This window comes from Oncorhynchus nerka, linkage group LG3, assembly GCF_034236695.1.
Source record: "Oncorhynchus nerka isolate Pitt River linkage group LG3, Oner_Uvic_2.0, whole genome shotgun sequence".
In the NCBI taxonomy this organism is placed as follows: Eukaryota; Metazoa; Chordata; class Actinopteri; order Salmoniformes; family Salmonidae; genus Oncorhynchus; species Oncorhynchus nerka.
The window spans coordinates 38,696,296-38,712,784 of NC_088398.1; the positions used below are offsets into that span (position 1 = coordinate 38,696,296).

At 42.9% G+C, this 16,489-nt stretch overlaps 1 protein-coding gene across 5 annotated transcripts in view; it reads left to right on the plus strand.

Moving 5' to 3' along the window:
* Positions 1 to 251: 251 nt before the first annotated feature.
* The window catches only part of LOC115107661 (leucine-rich repeat flightless-interacting protein 2-like), a 71,106-nt gene continuing 54,868 nt past the window's right edge, over positions 252 to 16,489 (plus strand). The window contains exon 1 of one of the 5 annotated variants that reach the window (XM_029631158.2): positions 252 to 889. In XM_029631158.2, the coding sequence (XP_029487018.2) occupies positions 800 to 889 (90 nt within the window). In that variant the 5' untranslated portion in view covers positions 252 to 799. The remainder of the gene's footprint in view (positions 890 to 16,489) is intronic. The other 4 variants (XR_003860241.2, XM_029631192.2, XM_029631185.2 and 1 more) reach the window with 4 other exon arrangements.

Genomic DNA, 16,489 nt, shown 5'->3' on the forward strand with positions numbered 1-16,489 from the left:
GGGGCTTTTGAACATAAGTGGATCAAATATAATGTTATTGTTGTGAAATATGCATAGCCATTTGTCATAGTCCTTGCCTTTAAGACGTACACGACAAGGTTTGTTTTAGCGCTCAAAACTCATCATAAAAAATAGTGGCGAGGGTGTGAGAGACTGCTGTCGTCCCATGGCCCTCGCCCTCATGGCAATTTGGTCGCTGCCTGCATGAGCCCCGGAAAATGAATTTGCGTCACACCCGCCATACGAAGCCTTTCATATCAAGCATGCATTTACTTTAAAGGCTGCTCTGACAGCATCGCGTCTCTGTCCAAGCGTGTTAACCAAGTGGATTTACAAAGATAGTTTTTAATTTTTTTATTGCATTTTCATGTTTAAAACACATCTTACATAGCCTATTCAATTATTTGGATTCCATATCTGAATATATATTGCCAGTCAATTTATCTTTATTATGCGTGTTTACCAGGGTACTCAACTATTTGTGATTTCCTCTGGGCAACTCACGTGTTACAAATGGGCGGATTCGATACAAACGACTGCAACGTTTGTTAGAAATGTCAAATTTAGCGTTTGGATAGAAACCTCAAAGGAAGAGGTGTTGAAGACGGATGTAACCCAATGACCAATGTCGCGAGTGGTAACGAACGGTTTGCCCAGTCATTTGTGATTTGACAAATGTTTCTCCCAACATTGTGACAGGCTAGTTGTATTTTCTTTCCTTGAGACGTGCTTTGGATTCCTCTACTACCTTCAACGATTTGGACCAGTAGCCTAATTACCGGGCAGAAACCACGGGGACATGGGGACTCAGGGCACAGGACGTAAAAGAAATCCCATTAAGGACAGGTCGACGGCCGAGGATGATACCCTTAATCTCATTGCAAGAGAGGTACTTTTTAAAAGTTTTATTAGAAAACTATACGGAAGTGGGAAGTAGCCTATATTTTTCACACAGTTATTGGTGAGGTCAGTAGAACCAATGTCCACTTGACAGTATTCATATTATTTCACCCTCATCTTTTTCCCTCACCTTTCTCCAAGCTGGCAGGAATATATTTTGATATATTCTAAATGTTGTTGTGTTACAGCCTAAATTTTCAAAATTGCTTACATTTTTACATTATCTACACACAATGTATTAAATTAATAAATTAGATATTTCTGTACATATTCACACCCCTTTGCCAAGACACTAAATTGAGCTCAGGTGCATCCAATGTCCTCCAATATATACTAAATTATGAAAATACTATGTAATGTCTCAAAATAGATATCTAACTAGATATCTAACTATTTAACTAGGCAAGTCTGTTAATAAAAAAAAAAGCCTATTGGTTAGTGTTAGGCCAGTAACCAAAAGGTTGCTAGATCAAATCCCTGAGCTGACAAGGTAAAAATCTGTCGTTCTGCCCCTGAACAAGGCAGTTCCTAGGTCATCATTGTAAATAAGAATTTGTTCTTAACTGACTTGCATAGTTAAATTAAATGTACAATTACGGCCTACTCCGGCCAAACCGGACAAAGCTGGGCCGATTGTGCATCGCCCTATGGGACTCCCAATCATGGCCGGATATGATTCAGCCTGGATTCAAACCATGTACTATAGTGACGTCTCTTGTGAGGAGATGCAGTGCTTTAGACGCCTGTGCCACTTGGGAGCCCCACTATTGTTTTCTGGATTTTAGAAGAAAGTTCACTGTTGAGCTAACATTTGAATGGACTATGATCAAGACATGCGGCTCGAACCATTGGTTTTCTTACAGGACTATCAACACCAATGAATATATAATTTTACCCATTGGTCAAAACATTTGTTTTTGGATTGGACACCCTACATACGGTGACTTTCTGAGGGTGCCAAATGCACACTCATTCTAGTTCTTAAATGGTCATATCATCATGCTGTACCGAGCCGACCATCTTAAGACACTTTTGGTAATACAGCTCAGGCAGTTTTTAGAAGTACACGACCTAGAGGGTGTAGTACTTCACCAGTGTGGTCCCTCTAATAGAATGAGGCCTGCAATGCACCACGGTTAGAAACGCCACTGTTGAATAGAAGGAAGTGTGGTCTGTTCAGACTCGTACCGGATGTTGCATGAACTTTGTATCTCACCTCACACACCAGACTCACTAGTGTCTGCTGCTTCATCATTACCCTTGGCAAGTCTGTAGCAGTTGGCTATTTGACTGTTTTACTTTTCTGGTATCAAGTTAGCAGACTTTTTACTTTACAGTCTGGGGGTATTTGTCTGGAGTTGCACATTCCTGCAGTTTAGTCATTGTTGCTTCCTGTAGTCAATGTGCGGTGGGCAGAACGTGCTGTTGAAGTTGCTAGTTGTGTTTTAGGGTTTTGATTTTAAAAAAGTGTGTGAAGGGGCAGTTCCCTATAGCTATTTGCACATTTCCTGAGTTATGGTTTGGTTAAAAAACAATTGTCATTGGACTGTTTGCTGTTGGAAGGTAGCTTGGTGTAGTTTCAGGACAGTTGGCTAAATGCAGTATACTATAACTGCTAGTCAGTAAAGAGAAAAACAGTGCCCTTTTAAGTGCAGATTGGGTGAAGTCCCACACTGGCAGCCCCTCTGACAGGATGGTCTGTCAGTCCGGATGTGCTGGCCGATTCTGCTAAAAGGCTTTAAAAATAGAAAGGCCCTGAAATATCAGCTGTTACTGCGCACTGCATTCAGATTGGGTCTGTCGTGGGGGATAGGCCATGCCGATTAATCGGTCAACCTCTAATTCTTATAACCTGTTGATCTGAATTAAGCTTCTATTTGTATGCCATTAATAATAGGGATCTTATGGCTGCACCAGAGTTACTCGTATGAACCATTCAAAACATATCCCACATGAGCAGGTGGTAATATTTTATGGATGACAAATGGCGTGCCCACTATGTTTTCAATACAAGAAACTCTGAAGTATTATTCAGACCAAAGTTTGGGATATGGGAATGAAGCAGTCCATCAGCAATTACATGTTCGACACAGATAGTGTCCTCACAATTGAGTCTTGGAATAGTACCCAGTGTTGATTGTAAGGAGGCACAGACTCCATCTTTGAATTAGTATGGATGTAGAGGGATTTACCTCATACATTTGATACACAAAACAGCGTCTTAACACTTGCTGAGGGGACACTCAAACAATCTTTTGGTAGTTTCATTTATTTTTGTTATTCCACTGTAAATACAGTCCCGAAAATGTTTGCATGTTAACAGCCAAGTTTAAGATCTAGCACTTACCTGCTGTATTTCTGCCTACATGAGTGATACCCTTTGTGTCAAAAGATTGTATTTACAGTGGACTAATGGAGAGAAAAAATAATAATTTTAAGTGCACTGTTTGTCAGGTAAATAGTTTGGGATCACCTTTGGCAAGAGGGCTTACTGCTTTTGTAGTGGAACCACCTTTTTTTTTTTTTTACAATAAGCTAATTGTCCTGGGCGCAAGCCCATATGAGTGTCCATTGTTTGTGTAATGCCATTGTGCAATTATACGTGCACATTTCTAAGGCATTTGGTTTGTTTTTAAAAGTAGCTAGAATAATTTTTTTCTGCCATTGGAGCTTCCAGAAGAAATGATCTCCGCAAGTGTTTTCTGTCATGGGTGCCACCGTGTGCTATGATCACCTCCTGTTCAATGTAGCCTATTCTGCGATCAACTCATTTCTTGACCTCAATGGCTCCCTGTAAAATCCACAGACTCTAGGGACCATGGTTAGACATCAAGTACTAGCTTCATTTGATTCATTTCCAGAGTTCAGACCCTGAATTAAGATTTGAATGTTCTAAATGGGGGGGGGGTTTAGCAAAAGTTACAATTAGTCACATTGTGATCTTGTTTATCTGTCTGCATAGGTGTCCTACATCCTGCAGTTGTAGTTAACTAGTGAAAAGTGTGAACATGGTCTGAGTAATCGGAATGCATGCATGTTGAAAACCTGTTTTACTACTGTCAGTGAGGATATATGGATTATGTCTGTAGAAGGCGAAAGCTTTAGTGTATGTTGAATAACCACTGGATACCCCACTAGGAATGCATTTTCTAAGTGATAGTGAGGGAAGATGAAACTATTGAAACCCCGAGAGTGTCAATTAAGTTCCCATTCGTTCCTGCTGCTCCTGCTTGACACTTCCTTTACAAACCGACATGTCTTGGATTGCTGTATCATCTTTGCAGGAATACCATTCACGAGAGTGGTGGATGGAAATATAGACGCAGGGCATCCTCTGACCAGGCCAGTGTCTGTATCTGTGCTGATGGCTGTCAAGTATTCTGTTGACGTTGGTGTGTTTTGTCTTGAGTGCGGTTGGGAGACAAATTTAAGCCGCGGATTAAGTTGCCAGGTCAGCGTTAAGTGACAGCCTGAGGGGCAGTGGAGCGATGAGGGGGTGAATCAACTGTTAAGAGAGGATTAGTCTGGGACTCTGAAGCAAGGAAGGGCACAACACAGTCTTCCTTAATCTGACTGTCATCAATGGGACAGGCCAGATAATTGGCAGTCCTACACATGTGCGTAGGCACACCACACACATGCATGCAGTCACGTACACATGCACACACAGATAAAGGCAGATATTTATTTCAAAACTGCATACCTATGGACAATCAGGCTAAATTATTAAGCAATTTAACAATGAGATGTCATTTCACTCCTGTTTAAACTCCAGCATTTCCAAATCTATTAGTTTAGCTAAAAGTATGCCAAATAAAGAAGCAGACTGAGGCTCACACAAACATGCAGATGCAAACATTAGTACTTCAAACATTTCCTCCATATGTTGAGACATGGACGAGTGGGTTCGGTTAGCCTAACCTGCTCTGATCCCTGAAAAGGGAAGTCTCCATATATGGAGGCACTGTGCGTTAGCTTCCTCTTGGTGACGTCACACACAGGACCCGTAGAGATTATCACAAACGCCTTCCTGTTGATTTTCTTCTACTGGGCTCCCTCCCAAGCACAGTTCATTGGTCAAAATCTCTTAATGCTTGTGTTGTTTGGTTTGTAGGAAGGAAGAAACAAGTCAAGAATAAACAGTACTGTCAGTGCTGTAGAGGAAATTGTGTCATATTGCCTAATCAATCCCCTCATTACAAACAAAGGCATGTGAAATGTTGACTTGCTGCACACCTCTATGTAGGACAAGGATTTTAAGATGAGGGAAGATTATTATTATTTTATGAGCATGGCCTTATTTCTATTACAGCATATTGGATGACTGTCATTCATATTCAATTCACCCAACTCAATTTAATATTGACAGGTTTATGCTACTTCATGATACTAACATTTTCCCAATACAGCTTTGCACACTTTCATGCATCTAGCTGATCTAGGGTATACTCAACAGTTACAAAAGAGAGTTTGTTAAATATTTCTTAATCAGCAGAATGAATACACCCCTAATCACATGCAAAAACAGTTCACTTTCATAGCAGCCACATCAACAGCATGATCACTCGTTGTATATACATTTGAAGTCAGAAGTTTACATACACTTAGGTTGGAGTCATTAAAACTCATTTTCAACCATTTTTCAACCAATTCCAGAAAATGATGTCATGGCTTTAGAAGCTTCTGATAGGCTAATCGACATCATTTGAGTCAATTGGAGATGTAACTGTGGATGTAGTCTATCTTCAAACTCAGTGCCTCTCTGCTTGACATCAAAAGAAATCAGCCAAGACCTCAGAAAAAAATTGTAGACCACCACAAGTCTGGTTCATCCTTGGAAGCAATTTCCAAACATCTGAAGGTACCACGTTTATCTGTACAAACAATAGTATGAAAGTGTAAACACCATGGGACCACGCAGCCGTCATGCTCAGGAAGTAGACGCGTTCTGTCGCTTAACGATGAACGTACTTTGGTGCGAAAAGTGCAAATCAATCCCAGAACAACAGCAAAGGACCTTGTGAAGACGCTAGAGGAAACGGGTACAAAAGTATCTATATCTACAGTAAAACGAGTCCTATATCGACTTAAACTGAAAGTCAGCAAGGAAGAAGCCACTACTTCAAAACCGCCATAAAAAAAGCCAGACTACGGTTTGCAACTGCACATGGGGACAAAGATCTTACTTTTTGAAGAAATGTCCTCTGGTCTGATGAAACAAAAATAGAACTGTTTGGTCTTAATGACCATCGTTTTGTTTGGAGGAAAAGCGGGAGGCTTGCAAGGTGAAGAACACCATCCCAACCATGAAGCATGGGGATGGCAGCATGTTGTGGGGGTGTTTTGCTACAGGTGGTACTGGTTCACTTCACAAAGTAGATGGCATCATGAAGAAGGGGAAATTGTGGATATATTGAAGCAACATCTCAAGACATCAGTCAGGAAGTTAAAGCTTGGTTGGATATGGGTCTTTCAAATGGACAATGACCCCATGCATACTTCCAAAGTTGTGGCAAAATGGCTTAAGGACAACAGTCAAGGTATTGGAGTGGCCATCACAAAGCCCAGACCTCAATCCTATAGAAGATATGTGGGCAGAACTGAAAAAGCGTGTGCTAGCGAGGAGGCCTACAAACCTGACTGTTACACCAGCTCTGTCAGGAGGAATGGGCCAAAATTCACCCAACTTATTGTGGGAAGCTTGTGGAAGGCTACCCAAAACGTTTGACCCAAGTTAAACATTTAAGGCAATGCTACCAAATACTAATTGAGTGTATGTAAACTTCTGACCCACTGGGAATGTGATGAAAGACATGCAAGCTGAAATAAATCTTTCTCTCTACTATTCTGACCTAAAGTGGTGATCCAAACTAACATAAAATTGCATTTTCTACGAGGATTAAATGTCGGGAGTTGTGAAACTGAGTTTAAATGTATTTAGCTAAGGTGTATGTAAACATCCGACTTCAACTGTATAATTTCTTCTCTTCTGTCTATGCGCTCTTCTCCTCTCACTTTTTCCCTTCACTTGTGGACATCAGTCCACAACACATCAGATGTCTGTCTTTACCGCTAACTGCTACACACAGCCTACATTGTTGTCACGTCTTGGTCAACAAAGCTAGCTACTAGAACTAGGCGGGAGATTCAGGGCATCAGTTCATTCACATAAAAAAGTACAGTGGTTAGCAGTACACTACAACAATCTTTCCCAACCAGGGATACTAGGTTCACTGGTGGTACTTGGCCTATCCAGTACGGGTACTTGAAGATCCACCATAGCTTTAGTACCATATTTGAGTAACTTCCTGTGTGGATAGATACTTCTGCGATTTACCCCAACATGCATTTGTAGGGAGTTATACTTCCGGCGCCGACAGAGATGGCCGCCTCGCTTCGCGTTCCTAGGAAACTATGCAGTTTAAAAAAAAAATTTTTTTACATGTTATTTCTTACATTGGTACCCCAGGTCATCTTTAGGTTTCATTACATACAGTCGAGAAGAACTACTGAACATAAGAGCAGTGTCAACTCACCATCAGTACGGCCAAGAACATGACTTTCGCGAAGCGGATCCTGTGTTCTGCCTTCCACCCAGGACAACGGAATGGATCCCAGCCGGCGACCCAAAAAAACGACTTCGTAATCGGGGGAAACGGCGCGGTCTTCTGGTCAGACTCCGGAGACGGGCACATCGTGCACCACTCCCTAGCATTCTTCTCGCCAATGTCCAGTCTCTTGACAACAAGGTTGATGAAATCCGAGCAAGGGTAGCATTCCAGAGGGACATCAGAGACTGTAACGTTCTTTGCTTCACGGAAACATGGCTCACTGGAGAGACGCTATCGGAGTCGGTGCAGCCAACTGGTTTCTCCACGCATCGCGCAGACAGAATGTATGCTTCATGGTTAACGTGACGTGGTGTGATCATAACAACATACAGGTACTCAAGTCCTAATGTTCACCTGATTTAGAATTCCTCACAATCAAATGTCGACCGCATTATCTACCCAGGGAATTCTCTTAGATTATAATCACAGCCGTATATATTCCCCCCCCCCCCCCAAGCAGACACATCGATGGCTCTGAACAACCTTTATTTGACTCTTTGCAAACTGGAATCCATTTATCCGGAGGCTGCATTCATTGTAGCTGGGGATTTTAACAAGGCTAATCTGAAAACAAGACTCCCTAAATTTTATCAGCATATCGATTGAAAAAACAAGGAAAAACCTTGGATCACTGCTATTCTAACTTCTGCGATGCATATAAGGCCCTGCCCCGCCCTCCTTTCGGAAAAGCTGACCACGACTCCATTTTGTTGATCCCTGCCTACAGACAGAAACTAAAACAAGAAGCTCCCGCGCGGAGGTCTGTTCAACGCTGGTCCGACCAATCTGATTCCACACTCCAAGACTGCTTCCATCACGTGGACTGGGATATGTTTCGTATTGCATCAGACAACAACATTGACGAATACGCTGATTCGGTGAGCGAGTTCATTAGAACGTGCGTTGAAGATGTCGTTCCCATAGCAACGATTAAAACATTCCCAAACCAGAAACCGTGGATTGATGGCAGCATTCGCGTGAAACTGAAAGCACGAACCACTGCTTTTAATCAGGGCAAGGTGACCGGAAACATGACCGAATACAAACAGTGTAACTATTCCCTCCGCAAGGCAATCAAACAAGCTAAGCGTCAGTATAGAGACAAAGTAGAATCTCAATTCAACGGCTCAGACACGAGGTATGTGGCAGGGTCTACAGTCAATCACTGATTACAAAAAGAAAACCAGCCCCGTCACGGACCAGGATGTCTTGCTCCCAGGCAGACTAAATAACTTTTTTGCCTGCTTTGAGGACAATACAGTGCCACTGACACGGCCCGCAACTAAAACATGCGGACTCTCCTTCACTGCAGCCGACGTGAGGAAAACATTTAAACGTGTCAACCCTCGCAAGGCTGCAGGCCCAGACGGCATCCCCAGCCGCGCCCTCAGAGCATGCGCAGACCAGCTGGCTGGTGTGTTTACGGACATATTCAATCAATCCCTATCCCAGTCTGTTGTTCTCACATGCTTCAAGAGGGCCACCATTGTTCCTGTTCCCAAGAAAGCTAAGGTAACTGAGCTAAACGACTACCGCCCCGTAGCACTCACTTCCGTCATCATGAAGTGCTTTGAGAGACTAGTCAAGGACCATATCACCTCCACCCTACCTGACACCCTAGACCCACTCCAATTTGCTTACCGCCCAAATAGGTCCACAGACGATGCAATCTCAACCACACTGCCCTAACCCATCTGGACAAGAGGAATACCTATGTGAGAATGCTGTTCATTGACTACAGCTCGGCATTTAACACCATAGTGCCCTCCAAGCTTGTCATCAAGCTCGAGACTCTGGGTCTCGACCCCGCCCTGTGCAACTGGGTACTGGACTTCCTGATGGGCCGCCCCCAGGTGGTGAGGGTAGGCAACAACATTTCCACGCCGCTGATCCTCAACACTGGGGCCCCACAAGGGTGTGTTCTGAGCCCTCTCCTGTACTCCTTGTTCACCCACGACTGCGTGGCCACGCATGCCTCCAACTCAATCATCAAGTTTGCGAAGGCACAACAGTGGTAGGCTTGATTACCAACAACGACGAGACGGCCTACAGGGAGGAGGTGAGGGCCCTCGGAGTGTGGTGTCAGGAAAATAACCCCACACTCAACGTCAACAAAACTAAGGAGATGATTGTGGACTTCAGGAAACAGCAGAGGGAACACCCCCCTATCCACATCGATGGAACAGTAGTGGAGAGGGTAGTAAGTTTTAAGTTCCTCGGCGTACACATCACAGACAAACTGAATTGGTCCACCCACACAGACCGCATCGTGAAGAAGGCGTAGCAGCGCCTCTTCAACATCAGGAGGCTGAAGAAATTCGGCTTGTCACCAAAAGCACTCAAACTTCTACAGATGCACAATCGAGAGCATCCTGTCGGGCTGTATCACCGCCTGGTACGGCAACTGCTCCGCCCACAACCGTAAGGCTCTCCAGAGGGTAGTGAGGTCTGCACAACGCATCACCGGGGGCAAACTACCTGCCCTGTAGGACACCTACACCACCCGATGTCACAGGAAGGCCATAAAGATCATCAAGGACAACAACCACCCGAGCCACTGCCTGTTCACCCCACTATTGTCCAGAAGGCGAGGTCCGTACAGGTACATCAAAGCTGGGACCGAGAGACTGAAAAACAGCTTCTATCTCAAGGCCATCAGACTGTTACACAGCCACCACTAACATTGAGTGGCTGCTGCCAACACACTGACTCAACTCCAGCCACTTTAATAATGGGAATTGATGGGAAAAGATGTATCACTAGCCACTTTAAACAATGCTACCTAATATATTGTTTACATATCCTACATTATTCTTCTCATATGTATATGCTGTACTCTATCATCTACTGCATCTTTATGTAATACATGTATTACTAGCCACTTTAACTATGCCACTTTGTTTACATACTCATCTCATATGTATATACTGCACTCAATACCATCTACTGTATCTTGCCTATGCCGCTCTGTACCATCACTCATTCATATATCTTAATGTACATATTCTTTATCCCCTTACACTTGTGTCTATAAGGTAGTAGTTTTGGAATTGTTAGCTAGATTACTTGTTGGTTATTACTGCATTGTCGGAACTAGAAGCACAAGCATTTCGCTACACTCGCATTAACATCTGCTAACCATGTGTATGTGACAAATAAAATTTGATTTGGTGCAACATTAGCAGCTACTGCTTTAAATTTAATACCACAGTCTTCCCTCCCTACCCTGAGATGAAAGGCCAGACCTTGAGTTATTTATTTTCTCCTCAGGGGTAACAGGGAGGCCTGCACTGTGTGAACCAATGAGAAACATCTGGACAACCTCCCCAGAATGATTTTTAAGCTCAGTGAAGCTCTTCTTGGTCGCATCCTCTTCCGCTATAGCCGCAACCGCTTTTCTACCAAATACCGTACCAGTCAAAATTTTGGACACAACTACTCATTGAAGGGTTTCTCTTTATTTTTGTAATTTTCTACATTGTAGAATGATAGTGAAGATATCACAACTATGAAATAACACATGTGGAATCATGTAGTAACCAAAAAAGGGTTATCAAAATATATTTGATATTCTTTAAAGTAGCCACCCTTTGCCATGACAGCTTTGCACACTCTTGGCATTCTCGCAACCAGCTTCATGGGGTATCTAGAATTCATTTCAATTAACAGGTGTCTTGTTAATTTGTGGAATTTCTTTCTTAACACCTTTGAACCAATCAGTTGTGTTATGACAAGTTAGGGGTGGTATACAGAAGATGATAGCCCTATTTGGTAAAAGACCAAGTCCATATTATGGAAAGAACGGCTCAAATAAGCAAGGAGAAACGACAGTCCATTACTTTAAGACAAGAAGCTCAGTCAATCCAGAAACTTTCAATCATTTTGACATTTTCTTCAAGTGCAGTCGCAAAAACCATCATGCGCTAAGATGAAACTGGCTCTCATGAGGACCGCAACAGCAAAGGAAGACCCAGAGTTACCTCTGCTGCAGAGGATAAGGTCATTTGAGTTACCAGCCTCAGTAATCGGCAATCAACTACGCCTCAGACTGCAGCCTAAATAAATGCTTCATAGAGTACAAATAACAGACACATCAACTGTTCAGAGTTGACTGCCTGAATCAGGCCTTCATGGTTGATTTGCTGTGATACACCCTCCATCCCATTTGTTTTGGGCTTAGTGGGACTATAATTTGTTTTTCAACAGGACAATAATCCAAAAACACACCTCCAGGATGTGTAAGAGTTATTTCACCAAGAAGGAGAGCGATGGATTGCTTCCTCAGATGACCTGGCCTCCACAATCACTCGACCTCAACCCAATTGAGATGGTTTGGAATGAGTTGGACTGCAGAGTGAAGGAAAATCAGCCAACAAGTACTCAGCATATGTGGGAACTCCTTCAAGGATGTTGGAAAAGCATTCCAGGTGACTACCTCATGAAGCTGGTTGAGAGAATTCCAAGAGTGTGTAAAGGTGTCAAGTCAAAGGGTGGCTACTTTGACTTGAAATCATATAGTAACCAGAAAAGTATTCAACAAATTAACATTTATTTTAATGTTCTGAGCAAGGAACTTAAACATTAGCTTTTTTATATTGCACTTTTACTTTCTTCTCCAACACTGTTTTCGCATAATTTAAACCAAATTGAACAGATTTCATTTATTTATTATTGATTTTATTTATGTATTATATTACATTTAAATAAGTGTTCATTCAGTGTTATAAAATACACTGCTCAAAAAAATAAAGGGAACACTTAAACAACACAATGTAACTCCAAGTCAATCACACTTCTGTGAAATCAAACTGTCCACTTAGGAAGCAACACTGATTGACAAAACATTTCACATGCTGTTGTGCAAATGGAATAGACAACAGGTGGAAATTATAGGCAATTAGCAAGACACCCCCAATAAAGGAGTGGTTCTGCAGGTGATAACCATAGACCACTTCTCAGTTCCTATGCTTCCTGGCTGATGTTTTGGTCACTTTTGAATGCTGGCGGTGCTTTCACTCTAGTGGTAGCATGAGACTGAGTCTACAACCCACACAAGTGGCTCAGGTAGTGCAGCTCATCCAGGATGGCACATCAATGCGAGCTGTGGCAAGAAGGTTTGCTGTGTCTGTCAGTGTAGTGTTCAGAGCATGGAGGCGCTACCAGGAGACAGGCCAGTACATCAGGAGACGTGGAGGAGGCCGTAGGAGGGCAACAACCCAGCAGCAGGACCGCTACCTCCGTCTTTGTGCAAGGAGGAGCAGGAGGAGCACTGCCAGAGCCCTGCAAAATGACCTCCAGCAGGCCACAAATGTGCATGTGTCTGCTCAAACGGTCAGAAACAGACTCCATGAGGGTGGCATGAAGGCCCAACGTCAACAGGTGGGGGTTGTGCTTACAGCCCAACACTGTGCAGGATGTTTTTCATTTGCCAGAGAACACCAAGATTGGTAAATTTGCCACTGGCGCCCTGTGCTCTTCACAGATGAAAGCAGGTTCACACTGAGCACATGTGACAGTCTGGAGACGCCGTGTAGAACGTTCTGCTGCCTGCAACATCCTCCAGCATGACCGGTTTGGCGGTGGGTCAGTCATGGTGTGGGGTGGCATTTCTTTGGGGGGGCCGCACAGCCCTCCATGTGCTCGCCAGAGGTAGCCTGACTGCCATTAGGTACTGAGATGAGATCCTCAGACACCTTGTGAGACCATATGCTGGTGCGGTTGGCCCTGGGTTCCTCCTAATGCAAGACAATGTTAGACCTCATGTGGCTGGAGTGTGTCAGCAGTTCCTGCAAGAGGAAGGCATTGATGTTATGGACTGTCCCGCCCGTTCCCCAGACCTGAATCCAATTGAGCACATCTGGGACATCATGTCTCGCTCCATCCACCAACGCCACGTTGCACCACAGACTGTCCAGGAGTTGGCGGATGCTTTAGTCCAGGTCTGGGAGGAGATCCATCAGGAGAGCAGGAGCATGCCCAGGCATTGTAGGGAGGTCATACAGGCACGTGGAGGCCACACACACTACTGAGCCTCATTCTGACTTGTTTTAAGGACATTACATCAAAGTTGGATCAGCCTGTAGTGTGGTTTTCCACTTTAATTTTGAGTGTGACTCCAAATCCAGACCTCCATGGGTTGATAAATTTGATTTCCATTGATCATTTTTGTGTGATTTTTGTTGTCAGCACATTCAACTATGTAAAGAAATGATTTAATAAGTATATTTCATTCACATCTAGGATGTGTTATTTTAGTGTTCCCTTTATTTTTTTGAGCAGTGTATATATATTTTATTTCTTTCATCACATTTCCAGTGTGTCAGAGTTTACATGCACTCAACTAGTATTCTATAGCATTGCCTTTAAATTGCTTAACTTGGGTCAAATGTTTCAGCTAGCCTTCTACCAGCTTCCCACAATAAGTTGAGTAAATTCTGGCCCATTCCTCCTAACAGAGCTGGTGTAACTGAGTCAGGTTTGTAGGCATCCTTGCTCGCACACGCTTTTTCAGTTCTGCCCACACATTTTCTATAGGATTGAGGTCAGTGCTTTGTGATGGCCACTCCAATACCTTGACTTTGTTGTCCTTAAGCCATTTTGCCACAACTTTGGAAGTATGCTTGGGGTCATTTTCCATTTGGAAGACCCATTTGCAACCAAGCTTTAACTTTCTGACTGTCTTGAGATGTTGCTTCAGTACATCCACACAATTTCCCCTTATGGTGCCATCTATTTTGAAGTCCACTAGTCCCTCCTGCAGCAAAGCACCCCCACAACATGATGCTGCCACCCCCATGCTTCTCGGTTGGGATGGCGTTCTTCGGCTTACAAGTGTCCCCCTTTTTACTCCAAACATAACGATGGTTATTATGGCTAACAGTTCGATTTTTGTGTGATCAGACCAGAGGGCCAAAAAGTACGATCTTTGTCCCATGTGCTGTTGCAAATCGGAGTCTGGCTTTTTTATGGCGGTTTTGGAGCAGTGGCTTCTTCCTTGCTGAGTGGCCTTTCAGTTTGTCGATATAGGACTCGATTTACTGTGGATGTAGATACTTTTGTACCTGTTTCCTCTAGCATCTTCACAAGGTCCTTTGCTACTGTTCTGGGATTGATTTGCACTTTTCGCACCAAAGTACGTTCATCTCTAGGAGACTGAATGCGTTTCCTTCCTGAGCGGTGTGACGGCTGCGTGGCGTTTATACTTTCATACTATTGTTTGTACAGATGAACGTGGTACCTTCAGGCGTTTGGAAATTGCTTCCAAGGATGAACCAGACTTGTGGAGGTCTACACTTTTTTTCCCCTGAGGTCTTTGCTGATTTCTTTTGATTTTCCCATGATGTAAAACGGAGGCACTGGTAGGCCTTGAAATACTACATCCACAGGTACACCTCCAATTGACTCAGGTTAATTTACATAATCTATCAGAAGGTTCTAAAACCATAACATTTTCTGGAATTTTCCAAGCTGATTAAAGGCACAGTCAACTTAGTGTATGTAAACTTCTGAATCACTGGAATTGTGATACAGTGAAATAATCGGTCTAAACCATTTTTTAAAAATTACTTGTGTCATGCACAAAGTAGATGTCCTAACCGACTTGCCAAAACTATAGTTTGTTAACAAGAAATTTATGGAGCGGTTGAAAAATGAGTTTTAATGTCTCCATTCTATCTGTATGTAAACTTCCGACTTCAACTGTATATATATTAATTGGTATCGGCTTTTTTTGATCCTCCAATAATCGGTATTAGCGTTCAAAAATCCTAATCGGTCGATCTCTAATAGGTATGCACATTAGCTTTGACATCGGTTTTTAACATCGGCGTTAAACTAGACATTGGGCCGATACCGATGTTTGCATTTTTAGCTAATATTACCCGATTCCAATATGTTTACTCACTATATCGTGCATCCCTAGATATTTTCCTTGCCAAAACAATACCGATATTTCAAATTTTAGCGGCCCTTTTAAGCATTCTAGTCTAGTACACACATGGACGCATGGTGTGTACACATGTTCTAAGGCACTGCATCTCATTGCAAGAGGCATCACTACAGTCCCTGGTTCGAATCCAGGCTGTATCACATCTGGCCGTGATTGGGAGTCCCATAGGGCGGCGCGCAATTTGGTCCGGAGTAGGCAGTCATTGTAAATAAGAATTTGTTCTTAACTGAATGGCCTAGTTAAATAAAGGTGTTACACACAAGTTATTTTGTTGTCATTTACGTATGTCCCCATTTTACCATTTTAAAACATAATCAAAACCTATTTATTTCACTTACTTGCTGTGCTGTTTTCTTGTTCATTTGTTTAGTTTCATTCTCAACCAGGATTTCTCATACTATTGGAACGCTCTTTGGGTCTTTGCGTGCCAAATAACACTATTTGATGTGAAATAAGCTTGTTGACCAATCAGGACCTGAATATGACTGCACACCACACAATAATTTAACGCCTTACATTTTTTTACGTAGTTATCACACTCACTCGTATTTCATATGTCGCAACGATTCATCGATACATAGCATAACATCTGTTTCAGTAGCTATAGCTAACTAATATATATATGTGTGTGTAATCTAACATAACCCTAATTTATAAGACCGTTATTTGATTAATGGTGGTTGGACCCATCTATGTGAAGCTAGCCACAATAAGGATTAGCCACAATAGTGGACTTAACGCTGACCTGGAGAGTTTTTTTCCTCTCGATCCCATCTGAAAGGCTGCACGTAAACATGCTGCACATCTTATGTTCTCCATTCAAACTTGAACCCATCGGCAATAACATCGACATGCACTTTGGATCTTACTTCTGACACCAAACGTAGATAATTCTGGGGACAGGCAAGGTTAAGGTTCCTACAGCACTTTGTTAAATGGCACAGAGGTGTGTGTGTGTGTCAGCATCCCACACTTTTTATGCAGTGCGATGGTGTGTGTGTGTGGTCTACAGTGCAGTGCAGGCCTTTTT